Genomic DNA, 18,889 nt, shown 5'->3' on the forward strand with positions numbered 1-18,889 from the left:
AACAAAAAAATAAATGCTGGTGAAAATATTAGCACCTGGAGGAGGTAATCAGTAACAATCTCTGACAAATGAGCATCTTTCACACAAACCTGGTTCATAACTGCATACAGCTTTTTAACTGTACCTTTTTTTTTTAGGTAGAATTAAACATTTTCCTCATAAAACTGTTGTGTGCGTGCATGTGAAACAATGGTGAGAAAAAAATATGTATATAGCCACTTTCTTCAGGGCTAGTTGAAATACCACAAACAATAAGAATTGGGACATTCCATGCATGTTGTCAAATTGTACCCTCTTATCATATGATATACCAACTATCTACACTATTGGTTTTCTGTTGCATGCTACCATTAACTCTCTCTTGTGTGTAAAGCAACATAAAACCCAGAATTTAAGCGAATTATTTATGTTTTACAAACATTTGGACAAATTGGCAATGCCATTTAAATTGTCTTTTTAGAGACGGGCCAAAAAAAGATTTACATTTGTGTAACATGAATGTTTAAAGATGCAACAGGGAAAAAAAAAAACCCCAAGACAAATTCACAGACCAATCAACTTTAGGCTAAAGTGTATAAAGTTCACAGACCAAGGGTCTAACATAACAAGAATCTAATATCAACATTTTTAAAGTCATAAGTTAAATCACTTTAAATAGTTGATGGTTCCTAATTAAACATGAGTCCGTTTTGACATGACAACCCGTGCTATAAACCCAGCCATCCTTACACATTACACATTAGAGGTTGTTCATGACAACTTCAAACTCAGCTGTGGGTGATAAAATCCTTTGATAATTGTGAAATCACAATTTTAATAATGATTATTATATAAAGCTGTCATCTTTTTTTTTTTTCTCCAGCTAAACTGCTAAAAAGGGAGATGAAATGAGTTGAGAGCTCGGGTGCAGCAGAGCAGCTGAGATGACTTTGTCACAGAGGGGAAAGGAGGAATAAAAAGTACATCTAAAACCAATGATGGGTTTGAGATTGTTCCCTTTCACACTCCTCTGCCACAACCTGACCAGGAAACACAGGGTGGGGGGGGGGGGGGTGGGAGACGCAGGTGGGGGGGATAGGGTTGGACGTAGAGGATGTGCAACACCGGCCAAAACTTTTTCAATTTCACCGACAATTTCCTGTGTAATTACTGATGTGGTATGATGGTGTTTTAATGACAGGGACTTGCCAGTGACAGTGACATTGTGTGAGTGCTTGAGCGTGTGTGTGTGTGTGTGTGTGTGTGAGATGGGGAGCTCTGGCTGGGCCTGTTGATGATGGCAGAGTGATGAGATGAAGCCCTGCTGTGGAGATTAAACCCGTCTGCCCTCCATCGCCCCCACGTGCACCCCCTCACACACACGTAGACCTTTCAGCAGCACAACCATCTTCTACGAAAATACCCTATAATACCAACTGATATCTGACGCTAACACACACACACACACGCACACACACACACGCACGCTGGTCAATGAGCCAGTACCTGTATTCGCACCACGGGCAGCGATACGGTTTCTCCCCCGTGTGCACACGTTTGTGGCGTGACAGGTGGGACTGCGTGGTGGAGGCGAAGTTGCAGATTTTACACTTGAAGGGTCTTTCTCCTGTGATGTTGGACAGTTGAAGATAGAGAAAGAAAGAAAAAAAAACATGATGAGACGAATCACAAAAAAGACACAATTCTGTGAACTCAAACTAATCAATCAGATTCTCCTGCATAGCTCAGAGTTTCCCCAGTTTCACAAAGATCAATAATGATGATTCATGGTGAAAATTTCAAACAGTGCAGTCAAAGGAAACGTTTTTTTTTCAAAGGAAAAGTTGCAGTTTAGGTTGAAGCCTGTGCGTATGAGGGAATATATTTTACTGCGTATTTATTGATCCTTTTTCAATATTACAAGTTAAATGCAAGGCAGATCTGGCCCTGCAGTGCAACAGATCAGACCTTAACAATGATTATGTTTCGGTGGCACATGTGTGGGAAGGTGGAGAGAGAAGGGGACAATTAGTGGAATAGAGGATCAGCATCTCGAAAACTGCAACTAGGAAGAAAAAAGTCCTCAACAGTCATTGATTATAGGCAGAGGTGAAAGTAACAGATCACACGTACTCACATTACTGTAATTGAGTTGCTTTCATGGATACTTGTACTTTTTTGAGTATTTTTTAAATCCGTAATTGTACTTGTATTTAAATATGTTATAAAAGAAGTACAGTCATTTGTTACATTTCTACACTTAAAGCTGGAGTTTTTGAGAGGACGTCTCGATGTCCCGCCTTAAACAGCCTCACTTCCTCCCCCTGTGTCTGCCAATCTACCAGAAGCCACGCCTCTACTTTTCTATTGGTCAGGTAACAGCCAAAAATCATATTTACTTGTTTGCTGTTGTTACACGCGGCCTTGTTTCCGTGCACAGTTCAGAATTCACTTTGATTGACAGTCTCAACAACAGGAAGTCAAAGCCTATTGGCTGGGTGCAGTCAGCGATCGCTTCAATTTGTATACGGGTTTATAGGACATAGGAGGGACTTATACACATTAATGTATATGAATGACCACCGGCAGTAGACCATAGTAAAAGTCTAATTAGGTATTTTTTCACATTTCAAAAGAATCATACATAAACATAGATTTCTCAGAAACTCCGGATATCAGCTTTAATCGTTATCGAGCAAATTTTTAAAAATTTTTTTTTGTTTTAAAATGATCAGCGGACATTATGAAACTACAAAAATGAAATAACCAGAAAATAATCAAATGCATCACATCATAGCCGACCAATCAGATTAAACGTGACGCACAGCGCCAAAACATCATTGAATGGAGGTTATTTTCTCAGTTTTAGAGGTAATAAATGTATCTATACTTAGAGCCTGAGATTTTTATTTTCATTTTGAATTAAATCCATTGGTTTTGCTTTATTTAAAAAAAATAAATAATTGTACATTTTGTGCACAATTTGATCTTTTCAGTTTATACATGAGATATTTATTGTATATAAAGGAACTGTGGTAAGATTTATAACCAAAAATAAACGTGGGGGGTGAAAGTAACTAGTAACTTTTACTTTGATTACTATTTAATTGAGCTACTTTTTACTTGTATTTGAGTATTTTATGTTTGACTTACTTGTACTTGAGTACAATTTCAATCAAGTAACAGTACGTAGGATATATCAGTACTCTTTATACCTCTGGTTATGGGTTTGTTGGCAGATACAGTGTAATATGCTTTATCAACGATTTGCCAGGAAAGCTCTCAACAGACAGGCGTCTATTATTAAATGACTGATAGGTTTATAATTCCCATTTTGACACTCCACTATCTCATTTCTAACCCCTGAGAAAATGAACAATTAATTGACAAAAAGAAGAAGTGGGAGATTTATAAGTTACAGGATTTAATATAGTTGATCAAGGTTAAGGGTTTTTTTTTTTTTTTTTTAATTTCCATACCCAATAAAATATTTTAGTCAAGCATATGTGAAGACTAATGTTAAATTCTGACAACAAATTTAGATTTAGTCAAGTTTTTGGATTAAAATGCAACTTAGCTTTGGCTAAAATGTTGACATCAGTACTATTTCAGTTATAGTCTAGTTTTAGTTCAGGGGTAGAAAGTAACAAATTACATTTACTCTCGTTACTGGAATTGAATAGCTTTTTTGTGTTTTTCTACTTTTTTGACAACTTTTTAAAATCTGTAATTTTTTTTTACTTAGGTGAATTTGATTTCAAGTATCAGTACTTTGCTACATTTGAAATAGATTCCATTACAGAGTAAAATAAATCCTGCACGCGGACGGGAGTCTGCTACATTTGTGCTATTGAACGTACCCTAGAGCTGTTGTTAGGATCAGCCAATAGAATGTGTATATGTCTATGGCCTGCTCTGTTGATTCACGTGACGCCACTCACATTGCTGCATCGCGACAAAGCAAGAGCGCTAAATTCTGATGGAGAGCAGGAAACTTGAGAATCTGCCATCTGAACTCATCAAAACGCCCATGTTTTCTGGAGTTTACGGCTGCTCCACTCGTTCTAATTGAGAAAAGGAAAATAGATTTTATAGAGAATCGAAGATTGTCGTTCACAAAAGTGAGAAATGCAAAAAGCTCACTGAACAACGCCGTAAAAAGTGGATTTTAAACCCACGTCTGCGGTGAGAAGAGCAGAGTCTGCTGATGCCTGTGTTTGTAGCGACCACTTGGTCAGAGGTATGTTAGCGAGCTAACTTTGTTTTTGTTGCTGTGTTTATATAGCATTAGTTTTTTGTGCCCCTGAAGTTTTCTTAATGCCCCCCCCACTATTTACTACTGCCTGGTGCCGACTCTGGTCTCCCGTGCACCTCATCCTCCAGCAGTGCCTGATAAGCCACTGTGTGTCTTTACGCATCGTGTGCGTGTTTCTTTTTATAACAGCTACAGGTGTTGTAGACGATTGATCAGCAGTTTTGCGCAATGATCATGTGATTTGAATTACAATTATTATTATTATTATTATTATTATTATTATTAATAGAAAACTATATTTGTAGGCGCGCGCACATCACCCTGGGGCGTCGGTATAATTTGTTCCTCCTTCGGCTCATTCCACCTAGAATGTTTTATAGACTTTATATAATATACCGTACTGTACGCATTTCCTGCTTTCAGAGGTGATGTATTAGATGCTCTGACACAAGCATTTACCTCATCCAATTGACATCCTTGACATTTATTTTATTTTATTTATCCAGGGTAGCCACACCATGTCTTGTTCTCATGCACGTTATTTTGAAATTATGTTCTCTAATAAGTTACAATAATAAAAAAAGAACCTAGTTTGATCTGTATACACGTCTTTTTAATTTTTTATTGCATGGGAGAGATGCCCCGCCCCTTCCGCAAAGTAACGTTTACTCTGAGTACATTTTAAGTGAGCTACTTTTTACTTTCACTCGAGTAGATTTTTACACCAGTAACTTTACTTTTACAAGTGAAATTTAATCAAAGTACTTTTACTTAAGTAGATTTTTTTCTGTACTCTTTCCACCCCTGGTTTTAGTGAACTAAATGACATTAAGATTTTAGTCAGCGAAATCTGATACAGACACAGTCGACTAAAATATGACGCATGAGATAAATGACCATTTATCAACCTGATATGAGAAAGCATTAGGGCGTGTCCAGCCTTACTCGCAACAAAAGTAGTGTTGATTGGATACCTTCCAAAAAAATATACTTATTCTAATTACGTCCAATGTCAACATTATGTTTCAGTTTTTAATAGTCAACGAAAATGTCAATATATAGATATAGTTTTCGTTCACAGATCTCATCAGAGTACAGACTCCCTTAGGACATATATTTTCTATTTAGACATTAGTAAATTAATTTATACGTCTTACCTCTGATTTTGGGTGTTTGTCACTTTTTCTCATTTTCTAACTTTTTCTAATTTTTCAAGCATTACTACTTTTCCATCCCAGTTTAAATGTGCTCATCATATTTGCACTAGTTTTTAGGGTCTTGTGATAGCCTTATCTCAGAATTAAAAAAAATTCAATTTCAATTTTCATGCCTTACCTTCGATTTTGGGTGTTTTTCACGTTTTTTCTCATTTTTTATTTTTCATGCCTTACTGCATTTTAACCCCACTTTAAGTGTGCTCATCATGTTTGAATTAGTTTTTAGGGTCTTCTCCATTTGCAAGATGAATAAAGGATTATGATATCTTATTTTAGGCTCACAGGCTTAGCCACACTGTGAGACAGGACAGGGCCTTAATATGGCTACAGAATGACAAGTGGGAATATGCAAATAAAACCATAGAATTGACACACGTCATCAGTAAATGAGGAAATGGAGGGATAAAAAAAAGAGGTTACCAAAATAAACAAACATTCATCCCAGGATTCTTGATCGTTGGACGTCTGCCAAACAATATTTGTTTTACCATCTCACTTTCTACCCCAAAAAACACTTGTTATTGACAGCATATCCAAAAATGGTAATTTTCTCTAAGTGACAGAGTGACAAGGTGAAATGATAACTGAAATGAAAAATCTCAAGTCTCAGTCAGCCATTCTGCTACACATGTCTATCACTGGTGGTGGTGTGTCACACTGATGGTTGTGTGGGGGACAGACAGCCTTTCGTTCACACATTTGTGTGTCAATCACCGTCCAGGAACATCCAAGGTTTGACGTTGGTGTTTCTTTCTGTGCATTTCAATCAGCATTAGACACGTGCGAAGGTGTGTTGGTTACCTGTGTGCTGGCGTCTGTGTTTGGTCAGTGCGTGCTTCGTGCCTCCAGCAAAACCACACAGGTCACAAAGATAAGATTTCTCTCCTGTAAAGACAGACAGAACAGCAATGAATGACACATGCTGGATACATTGTTACTTCATCATTTGATTAACATGTCTAATCACTGTTGACCCAGACATTTTAAGTGTCAAAAAGAGCAGGTGGGATATTTGTCAGAGGAAGCAGTTGAGAAGGAGACAGCAATGTAGAAACCAGAGCTTGTCAACCACTGGATGGATTTTGGATATTTGTTGATTCTGATAAATACCTTTATATAACATTTAAAGCTTGTTAACCACATCACTTACTTTTTAAATGTACCTTTATGTCATCCAAATGTTGTTCTCATAAATCCTCTAATAGGGATTTATTCAAAAACAAATGTCAAAGGTAAAAAATGCAACTAAAAGCAGGCATACACTGTGCGATTTTTGGCCCATTTTGAGCCGATTTTCGACTTGTGCGTCTATTTTGTGGGATCCTGCGAGTCTCTGCTAGATTGTGTGTCGTGCATCGTGTAGTATACATGGGGTCACGAAAAGCGATTAACACCTCACGACCAGCTTCCGATCAGCAATCGTAGGTCGTAAAGATTCATGTTTGAAATCCAGTTGCTCCTCGTGAGGGTATCTCACAGTTGAAGCAGTGCTATGTACCAGCTTACTGTAAACACTCACACTGCGCATGCGCGAAAACCGTAGGACCACTGTAAAATTGACGGACTGCACTGCCCACGTCTGTCCAGCCAGCTCCTGGTCCATCACATCACCGACTTTTAAAGCTCTTTTTGCTGAGATTTGCGAATGTCTGTCAACTTCTGGGTTTTTCTTCTTCGTCTGTTTTAATGGCGACGCTTCAGAGTTCTTCTTCTTCTTCTTCTTCTTCAAATTTGTACGTTGCATTTCCAGAAACAAGACCCCGACGTGTCGTGTATGAACGTACATTGTGAGCAGTCAGATCGTGTCAGAGTGTCGGTCCGTACAGTGTGAGAACGTGAATCGTGAGCTGCGCACATACGGGCTCTGCACCTGAGTCGCACAGTTTGAGCTGAAGCTGAGTGCAACGATTGAAAAAATCGCACAGTGTATCCCAGCCTTTAGGCTTAAAAAAAAGGGTCACACCTTACTTGAAGTTTGATAGATAAGGCTGACTACACCGTCTTTATGATGAATAAGGTGTCATGAAGGCTGTTATTAAGCTGTCAATAAGTGTTGTTCACTAAATTATGACACCTTTGGAGCCATGTTGGCATTTCTTGGGTTAGGTGGAGGGGGTAACGAAGGACACTTAATGACACCTTATTCATGCTAATGACAGGTGTCATGTCATAATATTGACAGCGTAATGTCAGCCTTTATGTATAAAACTTCAAGTGAACTTTTTGTGGTAACACTTTACCAAAAAAGTTCAAAAAGTGTCACGCATTGCATTGTGGAATTTTGAGTCTTGTATAAGAATGCAAAAATGGCACTAAAGTGGAAATGTTTCTTTAATAATTGTTTCTTTGTGAGACACGACAGTCTTTTGCTTGAGGTCATTTTTGTTCTAGTTTGTTTCGCTCTTCCCCATCATATAACGTCACTCCAATTTCAGCCACAGTCAGATATATCAGTGAAAGTAAAAAAAAAAAAAATCAACATCACCGTTGTTTTGTCAACACATTTCAATTTATGAAAACACCAGAAATGTCATTTGGCAGTTTTTTTTGAGAATCTTATTGACATGGTGGATGAAGGTTCTGAGTGCAGCTTAAATGTTTGGAAAATCTAATATAAAAAGCAACACTTCACATTACAAAAATACATAGAAGTATAGAAATGCATGTACAAAGTTGATATAAGATTGTGTATCAGTAAATTTAAAAAATAAATAAAATAATAATATATATGTGTTGTGGAATATGGAAACCTACAGGTTAAATTTTGTCATCAGAGCCACTTATGACACCCTGCCATCTCCTTCCAACTTAAAGCTGTGGTACTCGATTTATTTTCTTTAATTAAAAAAACAAATCTTATTAGCATCATATAGTATATTGCAAAAGTACTCATTTCTGAAAAAATCGTACGTCTACGTGCTGTCCTCCCTTATAATTAAGTATTTTAGTTATTAAAACCCTGGAAGACTAAATCTTGGCGGTCACCCCCCTCCAGCTCCAATCACAAGATTTAGAGAAAGGAGGGGTGAACAGAGCCCATGAAGGAGCCTCCTCATTGGCTGCCGCGATATATAGTGAAACGTGTGCACGGTGCAAACTTGTTTTCAATCTTGAACTGACTTTGGACACGCAAGTGGCTGTTTTCCTTCTAGACATGTAATCTAATGTTCCATTTTCCTATATTTTGTGTGGATCATTTTGCGTGGCGACGTGTTTTACCGGTAGTTCAGCTCTCGTGTGGGATTTTGTACACTTCAGTGAGAAGAGGAGACTGGGAGGAGTTATCAGAGTGGGGGACGGGATTTACGGTTTGAATTCAGCCATGCCCCTCCGTCATGGTTCAAGAATCAGGTAGTGCAGCTTTAAGTCTCTGGCTTGGAGAGGACCCAGCATGCTCTGCAAGCCTCAAACGCATTCTGGTGGGTTGCAAGACCTCCCTGACGCAAGGCAGATACACCTGGCACCACAATCAAGTGTTGCGTTACCTAGCCTTCAGCCATTGAACAAAGAAGAACAGCCATAAACGCCACCCTATCAGTCAGCCAACCAATTCATCAAAACCCAATAGCCTTCTGGCAAGAGGGTGAAAAGCAGTCGCACAAAGTCCCAACAACAGTCTCGAGCACATTCAACGCTGCCAAGGACCAGGAAATGCGTGTTGATCCAGACATTCATTGTTGAGCTCACGGTCCCCGGGGAGGATGGTATCGATGAAGCATACGAGCGCAAAATGCTTCGTTTATCGCAACTGGTAGCTGAGGCTAAAGAGTTGGTTGGTTGCAGAGGGTTTGTTGCAAACTCCACTACTAGATTCCTGAAAGAAATGGGTATCAGAGGGCAGGCAGTGGCACAGAGGAAGACAGTCAAAGAACTCGCCACAGCTGCAGAAAATAGCAGTCATTAGCTATGGTTGAGGAGGAAAGAGAGAGCATGGGGGTAAAATGACCGCTCATTTCCTATGTTTGATCAACCTGTGGTGGGTCTGCCTCAGCAGAGGGTGTCTTGTGATAGAAGGCTGAAACATCTAATGATGTTGAGATACACAACTGATGATGGACTGCATCAGTAATAACACCTTTGAGTCGGTCAGAAGCACGGTCCTGGAATCAAAACAGTTTCTCCCGATCCCAATGCAGAGCTGGATCATCTGGGACTGAAACAACTAGTCATATTATAATGGGTAGAGGAAGATCTTAAGCAGTGCCCAACTCTTTTCAAATTCAAGAAAAAGTATAAAGAAAAAGTTTTACTTGAATATAGTGCCGATGAAAGGATTTAAATTCGATTTGTTACGTAAACAGTTGCATGATGCAGAAGCTGTACATGCGCCTGGTTATGGATATCATTATGTTGCTTGATTATTTCTTCGGATGGAAAATGTAACCAATATTTTTGTTTACGCAAGAGTATAGTAAAACTGTGAAAGTACTGTATGGATAAAATACTCTAAGAAGTAAAATTATTTTCAAAAGTTACTCAAGTTCATGAACGTGAGTAAATGTAATTGAGTACTTCCCGCCACTGGAATTGAGTTTTGTTTTTGTTTTTTTCTTCCTTTTTAATTATTATTAGAATATAAGCGGATTGTGCAATATCACCAGGAAATGTAACCGTTTATTATATTGATTACGGGATAGGCGTATATAAGCTTTTGGCTTCAGCCTATTCCCTTTTTGAGCTACTGTAACAGAATAATGTGAATGTGAATGTTGTAGGAATGTAAAATGTAAATTGCTCAAAAATAAATAAATCAATCAATCAAATCAAATTATTATTATTATTATTATTATTATTATTATTATTATATGTGTTTACAGGTGCTTATAATCATGCGTTATTATTTTTTGGGCAGGAAAGGGCAAACAATCCCTTATTCTTAGCTGCTCCTTCTTAATAATTCACCTATGTGTGTGAATAATGGGTTCAAATACAAATACGTGTCCTGTGATAAAACATCCAACCTTCCTTTTCTCCAAAAAACAAAATACAAGCATAAAACTGAAAGAATAAGTGAATAATACTGGCTATCAAACCTAGAGAAGGTTGTAGCCATAAAATGTCAATATCAAATACAAAGCAGTGCCTACAGGAACGAGTGGATATCGACTTATCTGCATCTCTGTTCATTATCCACTCCGTCATTTAAACACTACACATTTCACCTGAAGGGGTATTGACAACTATTGCAAAACATTATTTTCCACTTCTATGTAAGTAACACATTATATCTCTGTAATACATATTAAAAGTAAAAAAAAAAGTTTTTGTCATGATGTTCTCTTCTGATATTTGGATGTGAAAGGACTAGTAAAAAAAAAAAAGGATCATATTTTGAATGTGATTCTGCCAAATCATTCATTTATCATATTTTTAGTTGAGTTTTTTAAGCGTTGCTGCATCAATTGAAATGTGATATAACAACAGCATGAGTGTGACATTAAATATGACAAGGTGCTAAAAAAACAGAAGGGGTGAACGAGATGTAAAAATGACCAACATGTCTTCAGTGGAAGAGTCCTCCACACACTGAAAATGACGGATACGCTTTGAGTGTGAGTGATAAAGGACAATCGACGAGTTGTCAAAGACAATCTGGATGCTTGCGTGAGAACAAAGAGAAAGAAAAGTGAGAAAAAGAGAAAAGAGTGTGAGCGATGAGCGACGCAGAGAGCGAGGAAAGAAGAGACAGACTGAACAGATGAGCTGAGGCTCTAGTTGGCTAACAGATGAGCCCAACAGAAGTCACAGATCACTAGTGTATATCCATCACAGCGCTCATAGCTAACTAATTCCTCCAATCAGATGGATTCGTGTAAATATGTCAAATGGGGGACGGGAAATTGCCAGTGTGCTTTATTGACTGTGATAAAATCTGAAAAGCACCGCTGAACATAATTACATACTTGTCAGAGCCATAAAAATTAGCTTTATTATCAATGGGATGGTTTTGTACAACTTCATTTGGGGGCGATGCCTTCCAGATGGGGAGTGTGGAGAGCTTTTTTACACTCCTCTCTTCCCTGCATCTGGCTCAGTCATTAACAGCATGATGGTTTCTCTTTCTCCCTCACCATCTATTACACACAAGTCCTCAACACACACACTAACACACACACAGAGCAACAACAGTGCTTAAACCTACTCAAGAGAACATGTGCACGCTTCTAGACGAGACACAAACATGCATGTCAGCCCAGAAAAAAACAAAACAAAAAAAAACACAAATTCATGTCCGTGTTTAAAACTGCGACAGCACCAGCATCATCACCATCTTCATCATTATCATTACAACATACATCCATGTTGTGAAAGTGTGATGCTGTAAATATTTTTTAGCCTCCTTCACTGGTGAGAGTGTTCAGGGAACTGGTTGAAAAAGCGGACACCAGTTACCTCAGTGTTGTTCAACCTTGGGGTCGGGGTCTACTGATATGTCAAGTTCTTGGTAAAAGAATAAATAAAGTTAAAAGAGCATAGGGCAGGGTCTAAAGATCAGACTCCATAGTGACACCACAGTTGTTAGTGTAACTGCAGCCATCAGCGAGGGCGCGTTTCAGCTGTTTGTTTATAACCACATAAGCACAGCTGATACTGAGGATAGAAGGATGGATACCCGACCGAACCCTGACGGGACCCGACGGCACTGAACAGGTCGATTCCGGACAGATATTTAGAACTTGTGTTTGGGTTCGGTCACATAGTGTCGTTTGCGCGCAGCGTTCTTCAGCAGCAGCTGTGATCCGCGGGACAGAGGACAATTATAACGGAATACACCATTGAAACATTCCTTTTTCTGCACAATAACATGGATTATCCATATCTTTGAAACATGGATTATGTAAATAGATACAATGGGTCTCTTACGTGCATGTTCTCTTGTTAGCCGTGCGCTGATCTGATGTTAACATTAAATTGTTCGTTAATAAAATCGTTGCTTACCACTAAAACAAACGTACACGTCATTACTTTGAGAAAAAAAAAACAAGGTTTTCACTGTTGGGTCGGCCCGTTCCGCACTCCAACTGTGGTTATTTATTTACTCGCCGTTCATGTGATTGTTTACTGCAGGACCTGTGCACATGCCTCTGCGTACATCTGTGGAACCAAACAGTAGTTTAGTCCACTGTGCTTGTGTTCTTCTCATTCTTCTTTATTTTCGGTAGCGGCCGTCAAGAACGCGCACCAGCGTCATTTGACGTCACCATCTACGTCATTTGCCTTCACGTCCACAGGGAACAGTACTGCTGTTCATACCCGTAACAGCAGTACAAAATGTATCACACAATCCTTTCAAAGCAATAGGTAGAAATATGTGAACTCATTCTCTTTAAGAGCGCTTCATCACCCAGTAGCACTAAAAAAAAAAAACTTAAAAAAATGTTTATTTTTTCTCAAATCCTGCCCTATGCTCCTTTAAGTAAAAACAGATTTGGAATACACACACACACAATAAATATCAAATAACTGTATCCTATACTTAACATTTCTCAAGTAAAAATCTAGTTCAAATAAAATGCAGCGTAAAAATGAACGTGAGTAGGACTGGGCGATATGGACCAAAATCTCAACATTTTTTTTTCTCAAAATAGCGATATACAATATATATCTCGATAATTTTATTTTTAATGAAGTTTGGCCAAAAAGACAATTCTGGACAGCTGCACAATATGTGCCACTTTAGTATTTTTCTCCTCTAAGGGACAACACCTAACTATGCTTTTTATGCTGTTCTGAGATGTACTGAAGCAGCGACTCCTAAATAATTTTAAAGAGTAACTAAACCCCAAACCAACTTTTTTCTGCTGAATACATGTATTTGGGTATTAAGTAGTGTTGTTTGATCCTAGTCCCACTCTTCGCATTTTAGTAAAAGCATTTTAATTTTGTGTATTTATTTGTAAAATGTCAGAGCTACTGGCCTCTAAGGGTTGAACGCCGGCTATTATAACTTAATTTTGCTATTGGCTGAAACACATTCTTTAAGATTGCCCTTTGTCATCAACTTTAACTGTTGGCCCCGCCCCTCCTATAAAAGTTGACAGGAGGGAGAGGGTTTCCTCCAATCACAGCCCTCAGTGAGCATTGATTGACGGCATCACTAAGGAAGTCTGATGCTGCGTGCGTTCCTGTGGTGACGTTTTTGACTCTGTGCTTCTATAAAAAGCTGATTCAGCGCTAATCCGAGGGAACCTATGTTTGTATTTACAGACACATAGTGTGCGTATTACCGTCTGTCTCTGTGTGTGCGCGGACGTGTGTGTACTTCTTATATCTATGTGCGCGGGGTGGTGGGAGAGCAGGGCTGTTTGCCCCTAAGTGGTGTCTGTAAGGCTGTGTGTGAGCTTCACGTCGTGATTGCGTGTGCCTGATGTTGTTGTGACAAATTTCAGCTTATGAACTCGCCATGTGTGCGTGTACAGACACATCATTGTGTGTATTACAGTCTGTCTCTGTGCACAGCGTTGACTGGCATAATCAAGGCATTTTTTGAATTTCCGTCGTAGTGGCAGGTCAGCAGAAAACAATATATATATATATATATAGATAGAGGTTATATTGTAATTTTTTATATCCCCAAAATGTAAAACTCAATACATCTTGAATCTTGCTCAGCTCTATATCTGAGGTGGTGCACTTGTTTCTTTGTGTACTAATCCTGGATACTCTGTATATGTAACACGCTTTAATAAACATGATCAAAAACGAATTCTGGAAGAAAAAAAAATGTCCCTGGGGTCGCCGTACATTTGTGATATTAAAATGGGGTCACGACCTGCAAAAGGTTGTGAACCTCTGAGTTTCCCTAATAACACAGATTTAAAGCTATTGGACTGTAAGAAGAGGATTTTTTAATGCAGTGTCACTCAGAAAAGAGACAATCTAGCTTAAAATGCCTCTTTGTTAAACAATATTAAATGGTAGAAATTACAACTTATATATAAATCTACTGTATATACATTTTGCATCTGCAAATATAAAAAGGACTAATGCATATGCAGGTTTCTGACCTCTGCCCTGTATTGGAAAATTCCTAAAATATAAATTACTGCTCAATGAGCTTCAATCATATTAATATTTCAGTGGCTGGATGGACGTATTATTTGTGTAAGTTTGTGAAAAATAATTTACTTTATAGTAAATACACACATACACACACGCATGATGGGAAACTAACAACAAAAAAAAAAAGGTGGTCAGAGAGAGTAAGCAACATTCCAGGACTTTTAATTAAAGCAAATGATACAAAAAAATAAGTTTAATTTTTTTTTTTCTTTCAGAACAAGAGTTCCTGAGCGTGTGCTTACAGCGTTTGTCAGGCCCCTCCTCTTCTGCTAACTGCTCACCCTCCCTTCCATCTCTCATTACCCCGAACGCTACAAGACCCCACCACAGAAAAATCCATAGCCATCGATCCCTGGGCCCAGCCACGGTCGCCACAATTATTCTTGAGGAGGAAACGTTGGCGATAAATTACATGTGTGCTTTTCATCTGCTGTTCTCGGGCGTTGAAGGCCCTCAGGGGGTTCCTAGGCGAGGATGGAGGGGGGAGTGGAAGAGTGACATGCTGCTGTCATCACAAGGGAAAAGTAGCCCATCAAAGCTAAACAGGCCCTCAAACCTCGTAACCACACATCCATTAGTAGCAATTGTAGTTCAGCATAACCTTGACCTTTCATCAAGACAGGCTTTTTGCTACAAATTCACACTTAAGAGTATGTTTTCCATTGCTTGACTTAAGTAAAATATATAATACAAATCAATATTTACCATCAGATGTTTGAAAACTAAATAAACAATGTCAAATCAAGCAATGTGCCATAAGCTTAGGGTGCTTTCACACTGGTTTTGTCCCAGTCTCGGTCCAATGGGTGGAGGACAGCTGATGATTGTATCACCTTGGTTTGGCTCAGTTTGCATTCAGAGCACAATGTCTGATCCGCTCCAAACAGCCTCTGGTGCCGTTACATGAGCTAACCCGCTTGAGGGCGCCATTACTTGAGTAGAGACTTCTCTAGGCAGAAAAACAGAAACCTGAAGAAGAGGCTCCCATCTATGGGTGAAAGTGAGAAACTTCAGAAACTTCTGCCTCCTCCGTTTGTTCTTTCTCAACAATCAACAATGTAGCAGCAACAAGTTGCCATGTTTTAGTGGTTTTAAAACCCTGCTTTGGGCTGTCGCCGGACCTTCCGGAACACCCACAATGTCATTGCAATACTTCCTGTTTATAGTCCGATCTAGGCTTCGATTGTAAACGCTCAGAGAACGGAAAAAAAACATCCGCTCTAGAATTTGCCTGTTTGATCCGCTCTAGACTCCGTTTGCGTGTTCACACTGTCCAAAGGAGGTGGACAATCCCAGCAAATGAATCCTAGAGCATTTTAACCACTCTAGGATCCTTAAAAGCCCAAAAGACTGTAGAGCAGATTTACTAACACTACATACCACGTCGGTCTGCTTTTTTCTGCTTGCTTTGCCGTGTAACCGTTGTGCTTAACACTGCGATGGAGACTTCTGCTGGAACGTCTGCTATTGCACTCTTACTATCAATGGTACATGAACGCGCATTGACTTCAGTCGAGCAGCCAATAGTAACGCCCGAAACAGCTTATGGAGCACTGTTTATAGAAAGATCTTTGAATGGCTGAAATCTAGCATCATGCTCCTAAACGCTTCCTAAACTCTAAATATAAAGCCAAAAGAAGGAGAAGAGGTTCAGTGTAATCTCAGAACACTTTGAATTATAATATGCTCAAAGGCGATTATGAATTTTTAACCAAATGACAGCAAAAAAAAAAAAAAAAAAAAAAAAAAAAACTTACATACTGCAGCTTTAAGTAATAGCACTTTCATTTACATTTATTTTGTTTGCTTCATAAATTAATTTGTATTCACTAAATCCAGTGTATTCACTAAAATGTTTATGAGTGTTTATGTAGTTATCTTCAGAGCAGACAGGGAAGTGCACCTTATATTAAATGGTTTCAAACTTAATTTTGCATTTTCTCCCACTCAGCTCTCCAACATGTAGACAAGTTTACATGTGCAAAATACTTGTGCAATCTTAGTAGGCATGAAGCAGCAGGTAAGGAGATAGCGACTCTAAAGTATTTAAACAAGCAACAAATGGTGCTCCCTTTGTTTTAGTAAATCTGCCCGTGTGTGCACAAAGGGCTGCATTATTCACTAATGTGTCTGCACCCAGAGTCCTTTAAACTTTTAGGCTACTTAAGTATTGCCATCACTTCTTCTCGTTTGTTCCCATGATGCACCTCAAACCACTGTCCCTAACCTAAGTTAATTATGCCCGATTGTGAGACAATAAAAGAACTTTGAAGTGGAAATATTTAAACTCCTTCCACATGTGCGCGTGGATATACATTTATATGTATGCACGTGTGTGTGTGTGCGCGTGTGTGTGTGTTAAATAACCCCGGAGGAGTCTGCATGCAGCTATAATTGCCTTCCTCATTAGTTATGTTTTAGCAGGAATGGATGGGAGGGCAATTAATTTTCCCGCTTAATTTTTGACATGGAATCTGCTGCTGTATTGATGTGCTCGCCATTTTGAGGCTCATTTTTCAGGGAAATTAATTGACAAAGTGCGAAGATTTATCAGCATATCGCCAGATTAAGCGACAAACTGAAGCAATGAGGAAATCAATTGTGGCCCTGTCGCTGCGTTCCAGCTCCCCCCAACACACACACACACACACACACACACACACACACACACACACACACACACACACACACACACACACACACACACACACACACACACACACACACACACACACACACACACACACACACACACACACACACACACACACACACACGAGTCTGGGTAAAACTGGGCGGGTCAGACACTGTGCACTTATTTATTTATTTGAGTTGCTCATTCATCAGACGTTACAAATGACCCTGGCAACTGATGACCAGTGGAAGCCTACGCCACCACATAATCGCCGCCCCTCCCTCAGACTCCACTGATTTGTATGTGTGTGAGTGGGGGGGTGATTAACATAAAAAAACACACAAATCAAATGAGGAACAATTCATCCTGGTAGAGGTAGGAGAAAGAGAGTCAAGGTGTGAATTTATTTCTCCTTTTTATGCAGGGAGGGAAAATTCTAATATCACAATGAACATCTCTATCCATGGAGTTGAACACTTTCTACTCGACACTACTGTAAAACTACGACTGTACAACAGAGAGTGTTCAGACATACAGATGTACAATGTGGTACCGGACTATTTGGACCCGCACCAACAGGCTAAGGAACAACGTTTTTACCAGAGTTGTGACAAGATTACAGGACTCATGAACACCCCACATGCAAGAATACTGGACAATTATCACTGCTCAATTCTATTTACAGTTATTATTTACATGTGACTGTTTTTTCTTGTCTTACTGATCAAAATTAATAATAACTGGGATTCCATTTGCTTTTCACGGCGTAATAATTACTCAAGGAAGTTGACCATTCACTAACTAAATGTTTTTTGTTTTGTTTTTTTTCATGTTAAAGGCATCTAATAATGCTGATGGTAGGGTATAGGGTACTTATTCAATCTCAGGTGTATTCTTGTTCAACTGGAAGACCTACAAGATGCTGATAGTCAGTCCCTGCAGGATTTCGCAATGTTGCGATCGCAACTATTAACGCAAAATCAAGCAAACTCCGCAAAATCAGTGTATGCAGCCGCATATCATTATTTTTTGGCATTTTAGTGCTTGTAGTTGTTCCGTAAGTAGCAGAGGATGTACTATGGGCTTTGCGCCATAGACATATACACGTAGACGCCGCATCGACTGCTGCCGCCCACTAGAGCGATACGTCTACGTATATCATGTCTATGCTTTGCACTGCTTACAAGGAACCTACAAAGAAGAAAATGCCTACGTCACGTCCTGTTTTCAACCAGTGCCAGGAGAAAGCATTCAATTGAGTCATGTGCGATAGAAATACCTTGCATTCGCTAACAAGAAATAATTTGCTTCTGCAAAGCACGTCAGGAAAATTCAGGCCAGTGCACAACCCCATGTGGGAGAACAAACAGGAAGCACACACTATCATCAGTATGTTCGTTGATGCTTTGCATTTTTTTATTTTTTTTTTGTTATGCCTAAAGAAATATGTCTTCATGACATGTTCATGTTATGCACTTTAAGATTCCTTAAGTTCAATATTAATTACTGACTTGCACTTTTGATGATTATTTTTATTAAAACCTGTTGCACCTTTTACATTCAGAGTATGCTCAGTGCATAAGCTAAAAAAAAAAAAAAAAAAGTGTATGTTGCATGTTTTGCAAAATTGTGTTGGTGTTTGCTTTTCAACAATAAAGCATATTTTTCTAGAACATGTCTGGTCAATATGTATTTATAATTGGTAGAAAAAATTAACTTAATTGTGAGTAAAGTATGTTT

At 38.9% G+C, this 18,889-nt stretch overlaps 1 protein-coding gene across 1 annotated transcript in view; it reads right to left on the reverse strand.

Annotated features, from left to right (window-relative positions):
• The window catches only part of znf407 (zinc finger protein 407), a 229,658-nt gene that overhangs the window by 73,539 nt on the left and 137,230 nt on the right, over positions 1-18,889 (reverse strand). The window contains exons 7-8 of the mRNA XM_028471626.1: positions 6,253-6,336; positions 1,486-1,606 (exon numbers count right to left, since the gene is read on the reverse strand). Coding sequence (XP_028327427.1) covers positions 1,486-1,606; positions 6,253-6,336 — 205 coding nt within the window. The remainder of the gene's footprint in view (positions 1-1,485; positions 1,607-6,252; positions 6,337-18,889) is intronic.

Source organism: Gouania willdenowi, chromosome 16 (assembly GCF_900634775.1).
Source record: "Gouania willdenowi chromosome 16, fGouWil2.1, whole genome shotgun sequence".
Lineage (NCBI taxonomy): Eukaryota > Metazoa > Chordata > Actinopteri > Blenniiformes > Gobiesocidae > Gouania > Gouania willdenowi.